At 38.5% G+C, this 22916-nt stretch overlaps 1 protein-coding gene across 2 annotated transcripts in view; it reads right to left on the minus strand.

Moving 5' to 3' along the window:
- LOC134535736 (serine/threonine-protein kinase OSR1) overlaps nt 1-22916 on the minus strand; it is a 275004-nt gene that overhangs the window by 105176 nt on the left and 146912 nt on the right. Inside the window, exons 1-2 of one of the 2 annotated variants that reach the window (XM_063374971.1) lie at nt 19186-19259; nt 18693-18910 (exon numbers count right to left, since the gene is read on the minus strand). In XM_063374971.1, coding sequence (XP_063231041.1) covers nt 18693-18771 — 79 coding nt within the window. In that variant the 5' untranslated portion in view covers nt 18772-18910; nt 19186-19259. Of the gene's footprint in view, nt 1-18692; nt 18911-19185; nt 19260-22916 lie in introns of those variants that run through there. The other variant, XM_063374969.1, reaches the window with a different exon arrangement.

Below are 22916 nucleotides of genomic sequence, written 5' to 3' on the forward strand. Positions count from 1 at the left end.
CAACATGCCTTACTCCGATTCTGGATAGCAAATAAAGTGCGAAAAACCAATTTTTTTTCTTTTTTTAAAGATAAACTTCAAGTTTATTCTGAATGTCAAGAGCCATTTTTGTCAAAAATAATGTGATTGATGTTCTTAACTTGGCCATGGGTGTTGAATTCAAAAATGGAATCAGCATTTGCCTAACGGGCTGAGTTTTACTTGACGTGCTCTCTTGCTTAATTGAAACCCTTGAAAAAGCTGCATATTAGTTATTCCGCATTCCGCTACGGCTTAATTTAATTATTCTGCAAGTGTAATTGTCTAAACACAATCAAAATAATTCAAAGAATCCCGCTCCAGGTAGTGCAGGAGGTTTGGCAACATTGCTGACGACTCATGCCAGTTGTGTTTCAGCACTGACAGTTCTGACAGCTGAGAATTAACTCGGAAGTGACTGCTTATCTTTCTAGGTTTGTTAAGGTATGTGCTTTGTGTTCGCTCAGAAGAAGAAATGCCTCATACATTGTAAAATTCATAAAAAAATTATTAATAAAATATTATGTAAAAACAGCATTGCAATTTTCGCTACGGCTGCAAACTTGAAAATCCGTCATTTTAACGCTAGAAAATCAGGAATTTTTTTTTTTTAAATTTATAAAATTAATGCAATATAATAAAAACACTCCTCTATCTTGGATTATGACCTCACGTCCGCCATCTTGAACCGATTTTAATGAGAAAAGAATTAAAATTTGTAAATAGTCCAATTCGTTTTTGGTACATCTGTGGAGAGTTAATTTTAAAATCTTACTGACATACACCGCTTGGCATTTCAGCTTGCTGAGAAGAACAACATACCACACCCTTCAATGAAGAAAAGAAGATGGCCGGTAAGGACTGGGTTGCGTGTTTCAGGAAGCGCCACACTAATATCAGCCTACGAAAACCAGAGTCGACCTCTGCTGCGAGGGCTCAAGGCTTCAATAGACCAAATGTCGAACTTTTTTTCATGTTTTAAGTGAAGTCCAAGAGAAACACTTTCATCCTGCTCAGAGTTTTCAATGTCGACGAGACAGGACTTAGTACAGTTCAGTCAAAAAATACTAAAGTGTTTTCACTTAGAGGTAAGCGGCAAGTTGATGCAATAACGTCAAGTGAAAGGGGACTCCTCTCAACATTTGCTGTGTGTATGTCTGCTGGAGGGAATTTCATTCCTCCTTTGGTCATATTCCCCAGAAAACGAATGAAACTGAATCTTCAAGATGGAGCCCTTCCCTGGCACTGTTTATGCCTGCAACCCAAGTGGCTGGATGCCAACCCAAGTGGCTGGATGCAAACAGATATTTTCACCCAGTGGTTTGACCATTTTTTCCACCATACCAAGCCGACTATTGAAGACCCAGTCCTTTTGATCCTTGATGGGCATGTGGCTCACACAAAAAACATAGATTTTATAGAAAAAGCAAAAAGAAAAAAACCACACAACTGTCGTACGTCTACCGCCACATTGCAGACATAAACTTCAGCCATTGGACGTCTCGTTTATGGCTCCTTTCAACACGTTTTATGTGCAAGCAATTGAGAAGTTTCTCCGTAACAACCCTGGGAGAGTTGTTACTCAGTTCCAAGTAAGTAAACTGCTTGGAGAAGCATTTTTACGAGCAGCTTTGCCAGCTACAGCTATTAATGGATTTCGGAAATGTGGTATTGTTCCGCTGGACCCTAACATATTTTCTGACTCAGTTTTTTTTGCTGCAAAAGCCACGGATATTTCATTGGCCAATGTTAATCCTGTAGAAGTAACAATGATGCAATGTCTGATGGTGGTGAAGAAATAGCTCAAGGAAAAGATGTAACAGTGGGTGGTATAGTTGATACAGCTGCTGGTAGTGAAGGTACGATGACTGACGGTGAATGTACAGCTGCTGATGGTGACGATACAGCTGATGTTGGTGAAGGTACAGCTGCTGGAGGTGAATACAAAGTTGATGGCAGTGAAGATACAATTACTGGAGGTGAAGATGTAGAAGATGGCTGTGAAGATGGATCAACTAAGAGTGGAAAGTCCAAAAACATTAGCAAATGTCTTAGAGTCTAGTGATGGGTTATGAACCTGCACATCATTTGCAATATCTCCAACTAATCCGAGCGGTTGTCAAGCTCAGCCTGTACCCTGGCGACTCACGCAACAAACATCTGCCTGTCGTTCTTTCCCGACCCAGTAGAGCGCTCCACCAGCTCCTCCATAAGCCCCATGCTTTCGAAGTAGCCTCGTACGAGATACGTACGAGTTGACTTCTTCTCGGTTCGGCCACTCCTCAGTAGGTCGCGCTGCGAACGGGCGCCAGAAGAACTGTCGAGATATCGAAGTCAGTATTTCTCGGCCACCCCTTCGGAAATCTTCGGAACCTTTCGGCCCTGAAGCCGAAGCATCCCCTCTTCCTTCCCAAATGAAGCATCTTTTTAATCAAGCATCACCTCGTTATACGAGGAACTTCTTGCCGCGCCGTCAGACTGACTACTTCACTTCTCGGCCAGACCTCAGCAAGATTCCACTTCTGTCATCGTACGAGAATGTAGTCGTCTCGTCAAGGGATGTTTTCCCTAAGTTAGATAGTAGTTAGTCTGTGCGTTCAATATAGAAATTGTTATTATTTGGCTAAATTTCAATAATTCTAAATGGAATGCTTCCGTGTCAAACATGCTTGTTTCAGTACTGTCTTCGCTCGCATCCCGGCGGGCCCATTTCCTGAGTGCTAGGAGCAACACCCTGGAGCCGGCATGGCGTCTCGTCCTCGGTGACCAAGGACTGCTACAGCGCCCTGGTAGCCCATCTGTAGTATACATCATCATCCTCGGCCAGCTCTTTTCAACCATCATACTTCCAGATTCTCCGCGAGACCTGCACTGTGACAGGCTACTACTTCGACCATATTGAAATATCGAAAATTATATGACTACAGGACTTAATTATGCTTATGTGCTAAGAATTAAAATTCTGGGATTGTTTATTTTTATTTTTTACTATGGCGAAGAAAACATCTTAATAATATTTTGATTAGGGCCGGCCCATATAGCAAATTTTATAGTATGCATATATTAGTCAAATTATGTATTTGAAGTAATCAACTTCTTTACCAAACCTAGGTATTGTTATGAATATAATGTTTTGTTTACTCATGTTCCATCATCTATAAAAGGAAAATTAATAGAGGCACAGATATAGATGACACTGCACTTTTTATTTATGCATTTGAAACTTAATGACCCACAGTCTCCCAAAATGTTCCCAGGGAGAGTACCATAATGAATCATCAAATGTAATGATCAAAAATTCTTGCTTGTCAGCTTATCTATGTCATAATTTTTTGTCTGTTTTAGTAAAAGAAGTCATTTAGGTACAGATTTTTTTTACATCACGAAAACCCTGTCAACGTGAAGAACCACCATTGTAAGCATTAAAAGCTTATTTACTTTGAGATGTGAGTTCACCTCAAACCAGCACCCCTTCTCCAATATACTGAAAGAAACTAAGAAATTATGTAAAATGTAATAAATAAACTCATTCACACAAGGCAGAGGTCTCACGTGCATGCGGAGAGTTTGTTGAGCTCTTCAGGGAATCAGCACATTCTGTGGAACCCCGTGGGTGTGTTGAGTTCATGTGCAAGCACTGCGTACTCAGTGTCAGTTAAGACATTTCCCATTTTTCTAAATATGAGTTTCAAAACAACTGCAGGAATTCATGTTTCAGTTAAAGGATATAATTATACAAAAATTTTGCATAGCCTGTGCTATTTGGTTTCAATTTTATTTCCTTTCACCATATGGAACGTTCCAAATTTAATCTTGAAGCTTTCTCTCAGACCACATCAATCTTTTGAAGTTGTTCGTGTTGTTACAAAGAACTCAATTTGAAGTGTACATTTTGTAATGTTCAGGATTGCAGTCTGGGTCAACTGGTCGTAAGATCATTCCCATTGTTTTCGCTTAACATGTCTGCCCATTGCTCATTTTGTACCTGATATGCATATTATGGTAGCGCTTGTTAGGTTATAATGGTTAATTTGATTTTTTTTTTTAAATTTGATAAAGTTATGCTTAGGGTTTTTCTCACACACATGGAAAAGGCTTGTCAAGGTTTTTACTTTCTATTGGTTTGTATGTAATTTTTAGGATTAGAATAGTGTATGTTTCTTGTAACTTTTGCCTTAATGTATTTACTTGTCTAGTTTGGCATATTAGCCTAACAGCTCATAACAAATTTTGAGTCGGTGTTTTCGGCACTTAGATATTTTGCACAGAAGAACCTTTTTTATTGCATTATGTGATAATTAAAGGGGAAACATCACTGTGCTATTATTCACATGGTGACACACATAAATGTAGGTGTGTGTAACTATACACACACACATGTGCATGCGCGCACACGCGCACACACACGCACGCACACACACACACACACACACACGACACACTAGAAAATTGAAATCTGAAACCACATGCACTTGACCACCGAGCTAAATGGATACAATACTATTTGTTGGAATATATTGGTTTTAAAGTTGTACAGGGTTATATACCTAAAGTATTTTATAATTATTTTGTTTTGTGACTACTGAGGTTAACAAAATGTGTGCCTGTATACTTGATACGTCCCCCACATTCACGGCCACACACGCCCACTTCGGTGCGTGGGTGAAGCAGACACGCCTGAGCTCCAGATTTCATCACAAACTTCTCTCTACAATACGTAAACAACTCATTGCATTTCTTTGGCTTACTACAATTTCACCCTCAACGTGCCTAAAGAATTTAACTTAAAAATTGTTATATTTTTTTTCTTATAACTTGATTCTTAGAAAATTGTTCAAACTTTTAGTGGTAAATTTAAGCCTTTTTTTTAATATTGGATGCCAGTACTTGTAGGGTGTTAGTTTATATTACATATATAACATATTTATACACTATTAGAATTTAAGGTTCCTATTTTTTCACACTTTTTACACGTAATTAATAAGGTCAAATTTTTTGCTTTAAATATATGCAAGGGAAATTGGCACTCTAAAAAAGTGAAATTCCCCAAAAAAAATGGATTTATTCAGTTCCTTGTTTTATTTCTAATGATTCTGTCGAAGCGCATTCAGTTATTAACCAAATTACGTTCACCTGCGCAGTAACTCGGCCACCGCTCAAGTCCAGGCCAACATTTAACGGAATGTTGGGGTTGGTGTAAAATTACCTGCAATATAATTATTATAGTAACGTAAACTTGTGTTGTGCTTTAACAGTGTAGCTCAGATTGTTCCCTGATCCAGTTTACTGGATACTAGCTGCAACTTGATCTAGTGGTTCTCCAGAAATACTTAAGGTAAATTTACACTGGAAACTTATGTAATGACATAAAAATCACGTGTCTAAGAAAAGTATCGGACAGTGTTTAAACCTGACACAAACTAAGATGATATACATCTCTATGATAAGTGTCTGACACTTCCATTTTAGCAGGTTGTTCTTAACCTGTTTATACAGGACCCTGGAACAAGTGTAAGATGCAGAAATAAAGTTAAGAAATAAAATAGTGAACTGACGGAATGTGAGAAAATGGTGTTAAATAACATATAAAATACATAATAATAAGCAAATGATACTAAAACATTATTTAGAGGTGTACTGATTGTAATCTGCTTAATTTGATTTCTATGTGTACATTCAATCATATATATATATATATATATATATATATATATATATATATATATATATATATATATATATATATATATATATATGTGTGTGTGTGTGTGTGTGTATGTATATATGTATATGTGTATATATATATATATATACATACATATATATTTTTAAGCACACACAGGTCACAATGATAATTTTAGCGGGTAAAGTTTATTTAAAGACACTGCAAAGAAAAAAGTTTAAAGTACACATTGTGCCAATTGGAAACATAACAATCACAAGTTTCTTGTCCTGACTTTTCGTTCTCACTTTTGAACTGATTTCACAGACTGTGGTTAACATAATTTTTTTTGCAACGTTGCAAAATATTTGTATGCTTATTTCTTTCAAAGCATTGCACTTCTTGCAACTGTCCCTATATTCTGTATCATGGACATCCCACAACATTGGCCTCGCTTCATAATCCTTCACTTCACTCCTTGGCCGTTCTTTCCTTGCCCAAATGCTCTCATCTCAAAAGTTGTAAGTCCTTGTACTGAAGCTACAAATATTGGACATACAAGTATTGCCACTTGACATTAAAAAGCGTGCAGTAAGTATCTGATGTACTGTGGAATAAATGCTTGACACTTATCGCAGGAGTTACAGTTCTCTCTCAGCCACTTGGTCTCAGGTTGGTAAGTATTTACACTGGAGACAAGAAAGAAGTGCTATATATATATTGCGAACATAATACATCAATGTTCAGTGTTCAAATACTCACATATGTATGCAACATTTATGTCAGGCATGTTTACACTTGTTACCCGTGTAACGTTTACGCCCGGTTTCGACTTGTGTCAACCCCTCCCGGAGAGGGTAGGGTACATAGCCACAGGCAGGCTCCACGTCACACCACGTGGCCTGGAAGTAGTTCCAGCACGTCCTGGTCTGTTCTTGGAGCCTGCGCGGCCGAGACCGCTCCGCTGTTGCCCTGACTGCCGCCCGCCTACAGGACGACACACTACCTGCGTAACGACAGCTCTGCCTCCAACATTGGTAAGTGTTGTTACCAGTGAAGACAGACCAGCCAGCAGCAGCGGAGAGAAGGGAGACTATACAAGTGGAAGAGACCTCTCGCTTTACAAGTCCAGGTGCTCAACGAGTAAATGGTAAAAACTCACTCCTCAGATTTCAAACGTATTACTTAGTGTAGGCCAGTAGTGTTAGATACAAAAATCATCAAATTCAGAAATAATTCCTACAAAAGGTTTTTTTTTTTTGGTTTAATGGCTTCATTTGTGACCCAATATGACTATCCTAGGTTTTCTCGCTCAGGGGAGCTGTATAAAAGTGGTGGAAGGGTAAAAATGTACCCCTAAAAGGGATGTTTTAGCTGTTTTTCTCTTATATCACCTAAACTAATCAAAACTTTGAAAAAACGCTTCAAATAAAAGTTGCAGAGTATTAATTTTGCGTTGAAATAAACCAAGAGCAAATTTTTTTGGACACCTGCTACCAAACTTCAGTAGGTCAAATTTGGACTAATTTCTGACTGTTCTGAAAAATTTTTGTTTCAACGTCAGTTCTACTCAAATATCTTTGAAAATAATATGTTTTATCAAAAACATATTTCATATAAAAGTTTTAGATCATTACTTTATGCGTGGAATGGAAACAAGAGCGAATTTTTCAAACAACTCATTACCAAACTACAGCAGGTCAAAGTTGGACCAATTTTAAACAACAGCAGAAATGGTTGGTTGCAACTTGACGTCGTCCGGGCCTGCGGCCCCTTTGAGCCCGATATGACACCGCCCAACCACCATCTCTATTCAAACCTCCCGCTTGTGCGTGCGTGTGTGCGTGTGTTTCCAGCCCGGCAAGAGGGCGCTTAGCTGCAGTGCGCCGCACCCCTATATGTAGTAATAATTATTGTAATCCTTTTTATTTTATTCTTTTGCCCCAGTGTCTTGTTGCAGTTTAATCATGTGTTTCTCCAATTTAAATATTACAATTAATTATAAAACTATAGACGTTGCCCGGGTGGACCCGAATAGGCACGGACTTGGACGAGGGTAGAAATGTTTTAGAATAATTCTCAATAACTACGTAAACATTAATGTATTTTAAATTGCCAGTAATTTTTATATATTTATTAATGTAATCTATTATTTACTTAACTTTCGCCGGGGCACGGAATCGCAGAGTGTTGTAACGGTAATTGTGTTCGGCGCGAAGGGCGCCATGTTGCCACCTGCAAACCATGATCTCACCCCAGTCGTTCTCTCCCGCCGGCCGAGGGCGGTCTTGTCGCTGCCTTGCGGCGACCACGTGCGTGGTCAGCCTCCTCTAAGCCGATTCGTGCCTCGGGCGTTTTCTCAGTTGTACCAGTGAAGGAACGTGTACGGAAATAAATCGTGAGTAAAATAAACTAATTAACTGTGTTACGTGTCTTTGTGTTCGGGGGACCACGTGGGACCCCAACCTGGTCGGCGGCGTGTGGGACGCCCTGAGAACCCACTGCGTGTTAGAAGCGTGCCCGACGCTGAGAGCGGGCTTAGGTAGGGTCGAGAGCGGCGCGTTTAATATCTAGAGGGCCAAGTATCTCGCCGCACACGGGCCACGTAACGCCCTGGGTTAGAGTCTCTCGCCGGGTCCACGTGCCCACTCAAGTGGTGGCGCCCACTATTTAGTACCGATAATTTCTCCATAACACCGTACGCCCTCAAACTTCAGATTTTAGAAAATATTTTCTTCAAAAATGCTGAATAGGCCAATTGGACAAATACTTCAGTATAGTATTACAGTACTCTATAGTAATAATACATTAAGTATTAACTGTGATAAGAAAGAGTGAGAGTCTTCCAGTACTTGCCACATGTAACCTTGGTAACAAGCCAGCTCATGAGTTCTCATGTCACTTAACGCACCCGAGTGTGATAAATGTTCTAAAAGTATTCATTTTAGGGGACAACAATAAAACATTTCCCACTTTTTCAAACCTAACTAAAATAATGATTTTAAATGGTATAATTGATATCTCAGAGATAGCCTAACAACAGTAGTACTGATATATAACATATAATATTGTATAATATATAACAAACATGATAGCAACTTTTATAATACCTATAATGGAGATGTTTGTGGAGTGGTTTCAATCCCATGATCCTTTTCCTACAAGCGACTTCGTGATGTCCATCAGCACATGCGTCGTGGGAGATGAATAAATAAACTGTCACAAAGTCTTTGAAATTGGGAGCTCGTCAATGCTTAACACGGTGGGCCAAAACTTTGACCACATCAAGTTCGTCAGAAAGAATTGTGTCATGAATATTCAAGGTTTCAAGTCAAAATTTATCATTCACGTGGGGAGGATATACTGGTCAATCCTGAGACAACATTTCACCTTACCGCACTCCTCGCGATATCTGACAATAAGCTAAGAAAATTCTTCCAATACCCCCGTCTCTATTTGATGAGGTTGGAATGAGGAGGACCCCCAAGTCTGTATTTATGACTTATTTGATTCTCTGGAAGACATCAACCTCGATGGAGCGGCTAACGTCATTGATGGAGGATATTTATTACACCGAGTGGTATGGAAGAATGGTGATACCTTTCAGGGTATCATCAACAAGTATGTTGACTACTTGAACAGAAAAACAACCACTGTGGGATTTGATGGCTACCCCGAAGACCTGCCTACCAAGAGCATCAAATCCGCAGAGCGGCTCTGCAGAATGAAGAGCCCCATAGCTCCTGGGGTCATCTCCACCAAGACAATGGTGGTGACGACGACAAGGAGCTTGCTGAGAGGCTGGAGAGTGAAGGCCTCGCGAGGATGCCTCAGCCATCCAAGTTGCCCAGAGTCATGAGAAGGTTGCTCTAGTCATCCTCACGGCTCTAGATACACCATCAGCAAACATTTACTTTTTCAAACCAGGAAGAGGAACAAGGCCAGCTAAAATGTTCACCCACCACAGCTGTAAACTTGCCATCAAATCAAAATTCAATTTGGCTTCCCTACCGCCAACCACGGAAACAGCTCGCCAACATGGTTTCAGAACCTACCTCCAAGTTCAAGTGTGATCAGGGAACCAGATGTCCGCTCCGGTGGGGACGGCAGCAGTCCAACTGGACTCCCCCTTGTTCCTACCTCCAAGGAACCAGCTCCGCAGTCGCTCCTGACGATTTCTTGCCAGTGCAGCAAAGGGCGTGCAATGCTTGTGGCTGCATTGAGGCAGGTTTTGAATGTTCGATAACAGTATGCGACATTTTAAAATTTTTGAAACAATATTTTGAGACTGTAAGGTGATTTTAGAAGTATTTTTTAATGCTGATGTCAAATATGATTTTACTTTTCCTGTATCACGTAATGTATTTTATACAATTCAATTTTGAGTTTTTTTTAAGGGGCAGTAGGACACACCTGGCCTGAACAAGAGTTTTGGGATGCTAAATTGTGCATAACTTCTTTAAACCTTTGTTTATAATGATGATTGCGGTACATAATTTAGATAATAATGCAAATAAATTATTAAATCTGAAATCATTAAAATATGTTACATTGCATGAAAGAAAATTGCTGAAAACTTAAAGTTAAGTTGGTTTTCACCAATTTTCCCTCTTGTACCTTAACATTTTTAATGGTTTCAGATTTAATAATTCATTAACATTATTATCTAAATAATTTGCTACAATCTTAATTATAAACAAAATATTAAAGAAGTTATGGGCTATTTAGCATCCAAAATCACTTTTTCAGACCAGGGGTAGATAAAAAAAAACCTTAAGTAAAAAAAGTTTTTTGGACAGTGAACAATTTATTTCAGTTTCATTTAAAGTCGTGTATTTTACAACCCAGTACGAAATTGTAATGCACTTGCATTACAGTTGATAGTAGTATAAGATATTATACTCACTTTAAAATTCTATGACTGTTACGAAAACACAACGGTATCTGTCAATTTAATTCATCGTCTTAGCTGATTTCACTTCAAGATCTGTCTGGTGTGGGTTGAAACTTCTCTTCCTTTATTGTCTTCCTTCAGCAGTGCCATCTCTTTTAAGCATGAAGCAGTAGTCCGCCATCATCTTTACATCCCACCTTCACTGGTCTCTCTTTTCCATGTCCTCTATGTCCTGGTGAAAGCATATTCCTTGTTTTTCACTGACATCACCGAGATTCGCAGGGAAAAAATATGTGAATGTAAGAAGTGAAGTTTCACTCTCATGTTACATCCTAATTTCATGAAACCCTCTAACATTTCTTTAACCATTCTTTTGTACTCGAGATGTTTTTTGTTTCCTAAAAAGTAGGCCACAACTTCTTTAAAAGAAACCCAGGACTTTTTTTCTGCAGGATTCATTTTATTTTCGAACATACTATCATTAATTTTCTGATATGCAGTCCCACAAAGTCCCCTTCTTTCAGTTTCGCATAAGATGATATTTTCGGAAATTTAGTTATAAAATACTGGAAGCAGTCACCTTCTTTTGGAAGTGCTTTAGTGAACTGTTTCATTAATCAAAGTTTAATGTGAAGAGGAAGTAACAGTACCTTGCTTTGTTGAAAAAGAGGCACATTTATTATGTTCTGTGAACCGAGTTGTAGGGTTTTTCTTTTGGGCCAGTCTGTCTGCTTCCAGTGTTTGTCTTTGGCTCTGCTGTCCCATTCACGAATAAAACTAGTCAATTTTGTGTAGCCAGATTGTAGACCAAGTAGCATACCAACAACTTTTAAATCACCACAAATTGTCCAAGAATGTTTTTCATAGTTCACACATTTTAGCAGAACTTTGAGATTGCCATGTGTTTTCTTGAGATGCACTGAATGCACAATGGGTAATGAACCAAAGAAATTTCCATTAAGTAAAATTACACCTTTAAGACTACTTTTGGACAAGTCTATAAATAACCTCCACTCACTTGGATTGTAGATGACAAAGAAATTCAATAAACCCTCAATATCACAACAATAAACCAAAGAGTCGTATTCTTCAAATTTTTTTAAATTCCTTCTCTCATGTCCTATACCAAGAGAATGAAACTCCAGGTAGTAGGAGATTTTTTGCTTTCAACCTTGATCCAAACAATTGAGCAGCATTCTTGGTCAGATTTAAGTCACGAGTTAAATTGTTAAGTTAATTTTGAATGAATAATTTTGGCGCAGAATTTTCTTTGGACTTGTAATAATCAGCATTATCACATTAATTTTCTGAACTGCTCTCCTGTAGCAAATTTTTGAGAACGGGAGATGGAACTGGGATAGGAAGAGATTCACAATGTATAACTGGTCGTATTGCCGAAGGAATTTTCGGATATTGTATGTCCTTTGTTTGCATTATGACCGAGAAGACATACAGAAATAACAGTCATTAATATTATTTTGTGGCTCCCTCCAAACCATTGTAAATTCAAAAGGGCATTGATTTTTTTGCACTATTTTTCCAGTCTCAGACCCTCGGCACATGTACGAAATACCTTGTGCAGTGCCCAGTTTTTGTCTTGATCACCAAGCTTTTTGCCGAAGTAAGCATAATAGACATTTCACACAAAACTACTGTCTTACTTACGGGAACTCATTTCTAAAATATAACCTCACACTACAGCATGTAAACAATGAATTTCTGTTTCCTTCCTAAAGCCAGCTGGGTGTAACAAGTGTTGCCAACTATTCCCTCTTAACAAAATAAAATTTCCCCTTCACAATGAAAATTTCCTTTGTAAAATTTATGTTTAAATAAAAAAAAATACTTTCCTTAATTTGCAAAAAAAAAAAAAATTGTACATGATAGGAAAAAAATTGATTCCAGATCTGGAAGTAGCCCAAAAAAAAAACTTTAGGAACACCTAAGGTCAGAGAATCATAGAAAATCATGTTGCATAGTGTAATTTGTGCTAGTTGCAAAGGAACCTCCTGAAAAAACGCCCTCCAACTTGAAAAATTATTCTAAGTTGCCGAAGAAGATGTGGACGGAGACCTCGAAATTATGACTTGACAGTGAATTCGAATTGTCAGAATAACCCGATACGACAAGCCTAGTGGCCCAATGGCCAAAAAACATAGAAAACTTTAATTGTATTTCACCACAGCTATCCTGTAATGCTTATATTTACCCATTATGTATGAATGTTTTTTTTTTAATTTAGTGACAATTTTTCATGTTAACGTAAATATACTAATTTTGTATCATATATTATTGTTATCCTGTTTCTGACCCACTTCTATACCTGAAGTTGAAGCAACAATTTTATTTGATGTTGGCATTGGTCCCATTGGTCCATTCATTATTTTTGAAGATATTTTCTAAAACCTGAAGTTGAATCAAACTTTTTTCATTAATGTTGACAGTTGGTCCATTTGGCCCATTTATTATCATTTTTGAAGAAGACATTTTCTAAAACCTGAAGTTGAAACCAACCATTTCCGCTGATGATAATTGGTCCAACTTTGACTAGCTGTAGTTTGGTAACAGGTGGTACAAAAAATTAGATCTTGATTTCATTCGACACAGAATTCAATGCTTTGCCACTTAAATTTGAAGCACTTTTTCTAAATTTTGAATAGTTTAGGATAAGTTAGAGGAAAACCGCAAAAACACCCCTTTTGGGGATACATTTTTTACCACTTACCACTTTTCCACAGCTCCCCTGGGGGGAATACCTAGAATAGTCATAATGCGTCAAAAATGAATTCATTAAAAAATAAAACCTTTTGTAGGAATTACTTCCCAATTGGATGTTTAACACTACCGGCCTAGCGGTGTAGAGTACCAGAAGTATCTCGAATGCATGCTGCTGATAGAGAAAAGTCTTCACTCATCGAGCGAGTGAGGACAGGCTGGTGCAAGACTGGCACAAGTCGCAGCAACCAGCAACAAGGGCTGGTTGGTCAAGAGCAGGGTAAATAGTTTCGGTGTCTATGAAGTTCTCGAGTAATAGGCATCGGACAGTGTCATCCACCTTGGGACAAGTAATCCCTATGTCACCACAACATCAATGGTACTGGGACCATGCAGCAGACCTGTACTGATACAAGGGTAAACCAGTGTACCGAAGGTGCTTGGAGTCGTGACCAGAGTACTGCGCCCAGAACTTGTGCTGGAGGTGACGCCGCCATCACAGTCTGTGTGGAGCATTGTACAGGAAGAAAGTTGCTATGCGGCAGGAGAGCAGATGGAAGAAGATGACTCCCTGTGGTTTCCCGAGACGTCTCGGCGACGGAACACCGGCCCGTGGGACCGGTGGGGTTTGACCCTCCTCGCCCCTCATCCAAGGGAGTCTCAGTACACCCTCGGACAGCAGCGTCCAGATCTTTGAACCACGTGGTCACCCGTTACCCCCTTTCTGACCTCTACTGGGTCTCCTCGACCGATGTTCCTATAAGGTAAAGTTTCCTACCGGTCTGAGAGACCGTTAGTCCTCTGTATGTGTGTTATTCACCCGGTCTCCGAGACCCGTGTTTCCTTTATCGTGGAAGGGTCTGCAAGACCCGTGTTGCTCCTTAGGTACATTCTGGAAAGACTTTGTTTTTAGTGTTTGTTTTATTCATATTCAGTTTTTGTATCATATTCATAGAATCTGTATCATTTGTTTCAGGTGGGCAGACATGAGTAGAGCACCCATCAACATTTCTGCGTAGATCAGAAAAATTTTAGAACTTGCTTCAACTGCACATTCGGATGACTCTCGCGTTCTGGAAGATGATGTGGAAATGTCGCAGCACAGCAAACAATGAACTGTGGTGTGATGAAGACGAGCCCGCAACTACAGTAAGAGCAGAAGAGGTGGATCTCGTACTGACCAAGAAGGCCACGAGGACATAGACAGTGGCAATCCATCAAGGGGTTATTTTAGGGAAAAGAATAATTTTATTTGGTATAAACACACAGTCCAACCCATAAACAGCCGCTCCAGCAATAATAAATAGAAATTAATAAATAAGAAAGAATAATAAGAAATTAATAAATAGAAAACTAAAACGTCCATGTTAAATGGCCCCACCAAAAATTTACTTAATCCCAGCCCTGAAGACGTTTGGGGTATTCCTTTTTACTCTTGATATTTTCCCCGATTGTTGTCACATGGACTAATATGGAATTGAATTCCATGCAAGATAGTACCAAAAACTCATATCACCTGACAGACACAGATGAAATAAAAGCGTTAGGATTGTTTTTTCTGAGCTGTATTTACAAATCGGCTAGAGAGTCACTATCATCACTTTTTTCCACAGGATTCACAGGCAAGCCATGTACTGTGCTGTGATGTCGAAATATGCTGAAAAATATTTATCAGAGCACTAAGATTTGATGGCTCTAGACTCTAGACTCTAGTACCCGCCTTACCAGGGAATAAAATGATCCGGCCGCTGCGATTTCTGAAATGTCCAATAGATTCATAAAATGCCGCCAATAAATTTAATAAATTGGAGCCTTTACCTGTGTCTGTGATACTTGTCCCATTCTGGGGAAAATGCAAATTTAGGATTTATATGCCTAACAAACAAACCTGCTAAATATAGCATAAAATTAGTTTGCCTGGCTGACCTTCAAAACTTAACTCTAAAACGCCTACATTTATGTTGGAAAAGATAGTGACAGGATGACTCTCAGAGCTGAAGAAGCCGACGCAAGCAGTGGTACGATTGGCCAAGCCTTTGTATGGTTCCAGTGGGCACATACTGTAGATAATTGGTTTTTGAGTATGGAGCTGACACAATCTTTGTGTGACAAGTCCTCGACAGTCGTGGGGACGCTAAAGGGAAACAACCCAGAAATTTCTCCTGAATTCCAGCCGAACAAAAGCAGGCCTGTTTAGACATCTTTATATGGATTCACCAAATAATTCCCACTTTTATCGCATACGTGCCAAAAAAAATCGAAGGATGTCATTCTCCTTTCATCAATGTACCACGACAAATGTGTCGACAATACCAATAACAAGCCGGAGATAATTTAATTTTATAATTACACAAAATATGGAGTCGACACATTGGATATGAAGTGCATCATGTATTTGGCCAACCGGAAAACCCAGAAATGGTATCAGGCAATTTTTATCATCTGATATTCATCAGCTGCAGCAACTGCTATGTCATCTACAGAAGATATGACAAAACCATAAACCTACATCAATTTGACTTCATATCCAAATTAGGGCTGTCACTGACAGCAAACCATCTTCGTCGACAGCTTACCATTCAGAACTAACAACGATAATAAAAAATTGTCTGACAACCATCCATTCTGGACAGGCAGATGCTTCTTTATCAAATCAATCAAGGACAGATCGTCTTGGGGAAAAAAACTGCAGTTACTGCCCATACCAGAGAGAGAGGAAGACTAATTAAAAGTGCATGCACTGCCACATTCATAATTACTTGGAGTGCTCAATGAAAATATGCAAAAAGTGTATGTCACAATCATAATATATTTCAAGCATTATTTGCTTCATGTGTTCTTGTGACATGAATTTTTCATCTACATTGTTTTTATACTTGATATGTTTTTCCTTAGTTATGTGTTTTGTTTCTAATTCATTTTATTTTACACTATTGCATATATGACATCTGTATGTACTTTTATTTTCATTGGGGTAAAGTGTCATAATTACCCAATGAAAATAAAAGTACATACAGATGTCATATATGCAATAGTGAATATATATATATATATATAAAACAAATTGCACAATGAAGTAGGTATATTAAGTTGTAAATGTTTCTTTGAAAAAATCTGGTAATTGAAACCTATTTTAAAGCATGTAAATGGCTAACAAAATTAAACTGGTCTGAAGGACCGGTGTTTCGCTGAACTGACAAAAAAACTATGTTGCATGCAGAGGGTTAAGGCTAGGTTGAACTTGTAAAAGCCGCACGCTCAGTGGGGGTCCTAATCATAACAGTAACTTGTTTCATATCTTCATAATTATTCACCTTTTGGTTGTAACAAACATCATCATTATTAGAGGTTGGTTGTTGATATTCAAGTTTTTCCTTTGTGTATTATATCAGTATTTTAACTGTATATTTTATAATATATAATATTTTTCATATTTTATAGGTACGTGTTACTAGTCATAGTTGTAATGACGAGTGATGATAGTTAATTTCTTTAGCTGTGCACATAATTATTACCATCACCATTTGCTGTTAATGTAAGCCATGTTTGTTAGAGTAGCGATTTTACAAAAGGGGTAATTACGAATGAATGCCTTTGGTTGCCTGCAAATATTTAATAGTAGTTTAATCTGTATTTACAGGCAATGATTAATATTCATTAGATGTGAATAATGTCTTTGTTATTTAAATATTTGCTGAAGGCTCTTATCTTCATTTCATATGCAAACTAATAAATTCAATCTTTTCTTTGGTTGGTACTAGTTAGGCCTGACAGAGAGTATGCCAGTCATGAGGAAGAATAATGAGAGCTACCAATGTCAGCAACGTCAACAACCTAGTGTATTGTTTATTTAATTGGACACTATTGTCAATACATTTACTTTGTTTCGATACTTCTTATTCTGTAATAAAAGAAACCTCCTTGTTGTTTCTCTGGGGGACATCACACTGGTAATAATTGTCAGATGTATGTCCCATGATATATGTCCAGTGTAAATGGGCTTTAGGAATTATCATAGCAGAGGCTAAAATGACAAGGATGTTGAATGTCAGAACGTTCACAACCGGGGCCTGCACAATTAGGGTGGAAAACAAACTTGGCCCCAGCCATAATGTACTGACAAATATCCCTCCATTTTTGAAAACAGCCTCAACTATGCTATATTTGTAAGGATCTTTGGAGGACTACAGGATCAAGTTGCAGCTAGTATCAAGTAAACAGAAGGATGGTGAAAACATTATCAGGGATATCTCTATTTGAAAACAGTATTGGCTACACTATTACAGCACAAGGCAAATTACATTACTGTAATTACATTGAAGGTAATATTTGCAATAATTTTACATGGCACTTAACCAAAAAATACAATTTTTCACTTGTTGCTGGAATAGTAATATTCCACATTCACCAGGAATCAAGCATGCGACAGTCGAGTTACTGCAGAGGCCAACATCAATTGGTTAATTAAATGTAAAACTCTTCAAAATATATGAATGCACATCCACAGAATCATTACAAATTAAACAAGGAACTGAATAAATCCATTTTGTGAATTTTCTAATTTTTAGAGTAAATAAACAATCACCTATGCAAGTAACAGAGAGAGTTGTCAGTTTTAAACTCATATTTTTCACACTTGGCTAAACTAATTAGATAGGCCTTGTTCAACAGATTAATAATTTGGTATTTAATTTATATATAACTGAAAACCAATGTGTAGAAATGTCATTCCCTTTTACGGCCGTAACACAACATTTACATTTACAGCGACACCTAGTTAACAGTTTCAATAATGAACTTGGAAACACATTAACAACTCTACTGTAATCAAATTTGCCCAACATCTTTAGATGCCTCATCCTTAATCATACTTTTAAACAAGAATTTCTTTCAACATGATAATTCTTTAACTACTTAAGTTTGAGCGTTGCAAATTGGCTCACAAATGTTGGTCTGGTCGATTTTACTTCAACAATGCTCAATTTACTGCATTTTCAAGTATTCTCGTTTAAAACTATTGATTATGTACCTATGGACATGAATACCAAATGAGTGTCTAATCAAAAATTAGGACTTACTAAAACTAATTGGCTCAAATAAAATTACGTCCGCAATGTCATACCATACGTAACTATTTAAAAATTATGTATTAATGACATAACAAGTTATCACTTGAGTCCCGGATTTGTTTAGCAAACCTTGTTTTTATTGTGTATTTGAGACAAAGAATGCGTACTTCCTGTTTTCGTGTTAATTAAAATAATTTGTGTGTATCTCTACCGGCATTATTAAAAACCTAATGTGGTGCGAAACAAACATAAACAATGCGTGAAAGCTTTGATCAAACTTAGCATTTACATTAGACAATGACTGTAATAGTGTAGGTTCAAAAGTTATACGAACCAATAACTTCTTTTAATTCATAATCGTCTTTCGTGTTTGGCCACCCCAGGTGGGCTACACCTGCTCCCGTCGTCGCCATCTTGAAGGCGAGAATATCGCTAATGCTCGCTCTGGAATGTTGGTAACTTGGATACGGCGGAAGCTCCGAGGCGGAGGAAGATTTCCGCCTAAATATCCCCGGAGAGCAGGTCGTAGGTAATACTTCATGTGATGTTTTCCTAAAACAATACATTTATATTAATAAATATTCATGTTGCCTACATAATTAAAACTACGAAGGGCCAATTTCACCACGAATAGTTAAGATTTTAGGCTGAATTTAAAACCACTAACGTCAAGTCAAGCTTTAATCCTGGAATAACAACAGAGTAAAGCAATGAACGCGATTATAATGAAATATTTCCTACTCAATAAATTTTGTCAATTTGTTACGCCAGTGTGACAAAATTCGTGGTTGCGACAGACTATCTGATCACAAAAATGTTCTATTTACCATAACCTCGCCAAGGGTTATATAAAGAATGAAAGTTGTAACAAACGGTAACTCAATACTAAATTTAGAGTACCTTGTCACACTCATTTGTTTGCGGGGATGCCATCCCTCATGACTCGTACTTAGTTAATTTAATGGCATTAATATATTTTTAAGTTATATTTATTTAGGCGCGTTATGAGAAAATGATGAAAGTCACCATGCAACGAAATTAACATTGCATAAAAAATAGTGCTACATACAAATTAAAATTATATACTTATTTTTAAATCTTATACTTTAATTAATTGATATTGAATACTGTTCAATGTCATTCAAAACATTTATTTATGTAAATATTAGAGATAGAAATTGTTTTTATAAACTTATTCAATTGAATTTTCAAGGGTAATTTCAAAAGGGACCCAAAAAAAATATTTTGTCATAAAACATTTTTATTACCTTTTTTATAACATTCCTTCAGTCACCTTCAAAGTACTATCCATTAGATCATAGCAAGCCAGTGATCAAAGCAAACTTGGTCAGAATAATTTGTTTTAACACATTTCCAATGTTTTGGTCTCAATGCTTCATCACAGTCTTCGATCTAAGGTACAGGTATTCGATCGTGTCAGCCTCAGATGTGTCCTCATATCTTCAATGATGTCAGCCTCAGATGTTTCATCGCCGTCTTCTATCTTGTCAGTTTCATGTCGTTCTTTGCTTTTCGCATTTTCATGGAGGCATCTAGAATTTGGTGTAAATATATTTTCATTTCCATTCAAAGTGTTATTTTCTTCGTTTGTTTTAAATTTTAAATTATCTTCAAAATCTAAGATAGTGTTTTTAGCATTATTATTTTTACATTCTTCATAATCATTATAGTAGTCTAATAATATTTTGCCTTTGTTTCACTTCCTCGGTGTTGTTGTCAACTTAGTTGTACAGGTCTTACAAGTTTTTTTTCTCTATAAATTTTTTTTTTCCTAGCCTAAGTTAATTCTAAGTGTGTAGGGGAGGGTCCAGGTTAGGAGAGGACCTAAGTGTGTCTCAGGCCGAAGCCTATACACTCTACCATGCGGGTTTTTAACCATGCAGGACAAGGGCGCGTGCATCATGTGCTTATTGGGGTTTACTGGCCAGCCATGGCTGCAATTGGCGCCATGACTGACGCCCCTTTGGTCGCCTAGCTTAAAGCTAGCTAATGTGACCCAGGTAAAACCTGCATAGACACAGGGAAAACCCTGGGCCGGTTCATGCGGGGATCAAATAACATGCATTAAGCAAGCAGGTAACTACTGGACAAGAGGAAGAAGGGTCCAGGTAAGAAGAGTTGGAGGGGCTGAAAAATCAACCTTGGTGGAGTTGGGTGCTTGGGCCTTGCGGCCCGCATTTAAAGTTGGGAGCTCCTGGGTTATTATTAGCCAGGGGCGCATGCACCCCCAGGGGCGGGCGACTTCACGTCAGCCCAGCCACAGCTGCCCAGGCAGCCACAGTTAAAACAGAAGTGGGCAGACGAGCCAGTAAACCGGCTCGAACTGCTGGCTCTCGGAGCGAAAGGCAGCCTGACATTGCGCCATCTTCATCTTCCTTCTTCCAGTCAACAGCCAACGACCTTTCAAGCCAGGGTGGGGGTAAGTCGTTCAGGCGAATGAAGTATCTTGCGAGTCGGACCCTCTTGCCCCCCAAATTCCCGGGTCGGTTGAAGGTCGCGCCGCCCAGGCTACCACTGGCTCCAACAGGGCCCCAACTTGAAGGCGCCGCCATCTCTTCCTTCAGAATTCCGATGCTGTTCAGTTCCGTTGCGCGCGCGGCAGTCCACATCTCCGCAAGTTCCAGCCCGCAGTTCGTCTACACTTCGCTACTAAGGCACATCGAGCTCCCCTGCGGTGCCTTCGCCGACGAAGCTGCTTTCTGCCGCGCGCCGAGCTACATTCAGGCTACCTTTCTCCCCGACAGCCGTGATAACGACTCCACAGGCCGGCCATTGGTCCGCGGACTGCTATTGGTTATTCACAGCCACCCCAGCGAGATTGCAACTCTCGAGCTGGGCTCCCGTATCCGCCACCCGCGGGACGCGGTCGGTAGCAGTTGGCGCTGCTAGGCCGCCCCCAGCACGCACACAAAACCAACACGCACTGCCAGCCTTCGGTTACCCAATAGGTCGCAGGGAACTCCCAGCCAACAGCCCGCGAGAGAGATGCGCACGCCCCGAGAGACGACCACCGACTTTTCTCTATAATATCTTCGACCAAAAGATTTATGACAATCACAGCAAATAAGTAGTTTTTGGCAAGGACCATAAATATCCTACACTCGCATATCTCATTGGCTGTATCCGAATACCTAGGGATGCGTCCTTTAAGTTCATGTCCCTACATCCCAAAACAAATGCACCCACAGTTTAAAGGATGCATTCTAAAGGATGTACGATATCCGAATTGTTTTACAGCTAGCACTACCTGTTGGTTTGTCATTGTACTAATGTGGATTGGCATTTTATATTCATGACATCTAAGGTGGGCCAGTAAAACGTAAATGAACATTCAAAATTGTAAACAATTGCGGATGATTTCAATTATCGTTGGGAATTAAAATATGGAAGAAAATTTGAATTGGGGACTTGTTCCTACAAATCAAATTAATTTACTGTTTATGTGAATTATGTAAACATATATTTATGGTATAAGTACCTATTTATAAATACCATAGTTTCATTTCACATGTTTATCTTCTAGTTCAAAATCCATTTTGATTAACTATCTTGTATCACACATTCGCTCTTTAAGGGTTATGTTCACAATAACAAAGCTAAGGGATGTATGGACGTATCAGTGGATGCGAGTTGGATCCCTAAAAATCTCGAATAAGTGGACGCATGAGAGGATGCATCGACATCCCTTGTGAGAATTCGGATACAACTCAAAGATGGCTGCGTCCACTACGATGCACTATTTATGGATCCCTTAGCTAAGGGATCCATTAGGCCACTATTCGGATACAGCTAAGGACTTCATTAGGAAAATGAAGTTTGTCTTGCATGATAGTGTTTCTCAGTTCTTTTAAACACAACAATCGTCTGATAATGAATTTTTTGTTTGAATTCCACAATTAAATATATTTTGTAAGTGATAATTTGGTAGCACTTCACAAATTAAATGTAACTCTTAATAAAATGTGTGAACCATTGAAAAAAAAATTCGTACAGTGATTGTTTTCTCAGAAATAACTAGAAGTATTCTGAGAACATCAGCAGATGTCTCGACATGAATAATGAGTACCTACCTGAAATATACCATCAAAATATTGGCAGGAATAATCAGGAGTAGCAACACAGAGTATCCTAACATACATTTTCCTTATTCACTATCAGAAAATCACAAAAAACAATATTGAAAACTATTAAAAAATAAAATTTCCAATTGTTGTATTCTACACCTAAACACCCTCAAGATGGTCTATATTTCCATTTATCGTGATGACCGTTGTATCCATTTTCCGTGCAGCCCAGACGTACCCAACCCACAAGTCATTCGCCATGTTGCCACATATCACACCCTAGCTACCAACTTAATCTACCTAAATACTCCACTCACACCAAACAGCTAATACATAACAGGTTCTCTCCCCTCTTAGAATGTCACAAAACCATTAAGTTTCTTGAGGGGCGATGATGTGTTGAAAATCGTTGAGGGGCAGAATGTTTTTCAGGGAAATCAAATCCCCGGAATGGTGAAGGGTATCCGTAACTT

Source organism: Bacillus rossius, chromosome 10, assembly GCF_032445375.1.
Source record: "Bacillus rossius redtenbacheri isolate Brsri chromosome 10, Brsri_v3, whole genome shotgun sequence".
NCBI lineage: Eukaryota > Metazoa > Arthropoda > Insecta > Phasmatodea > Bacillidae > Bacillus > Bacillus rossius.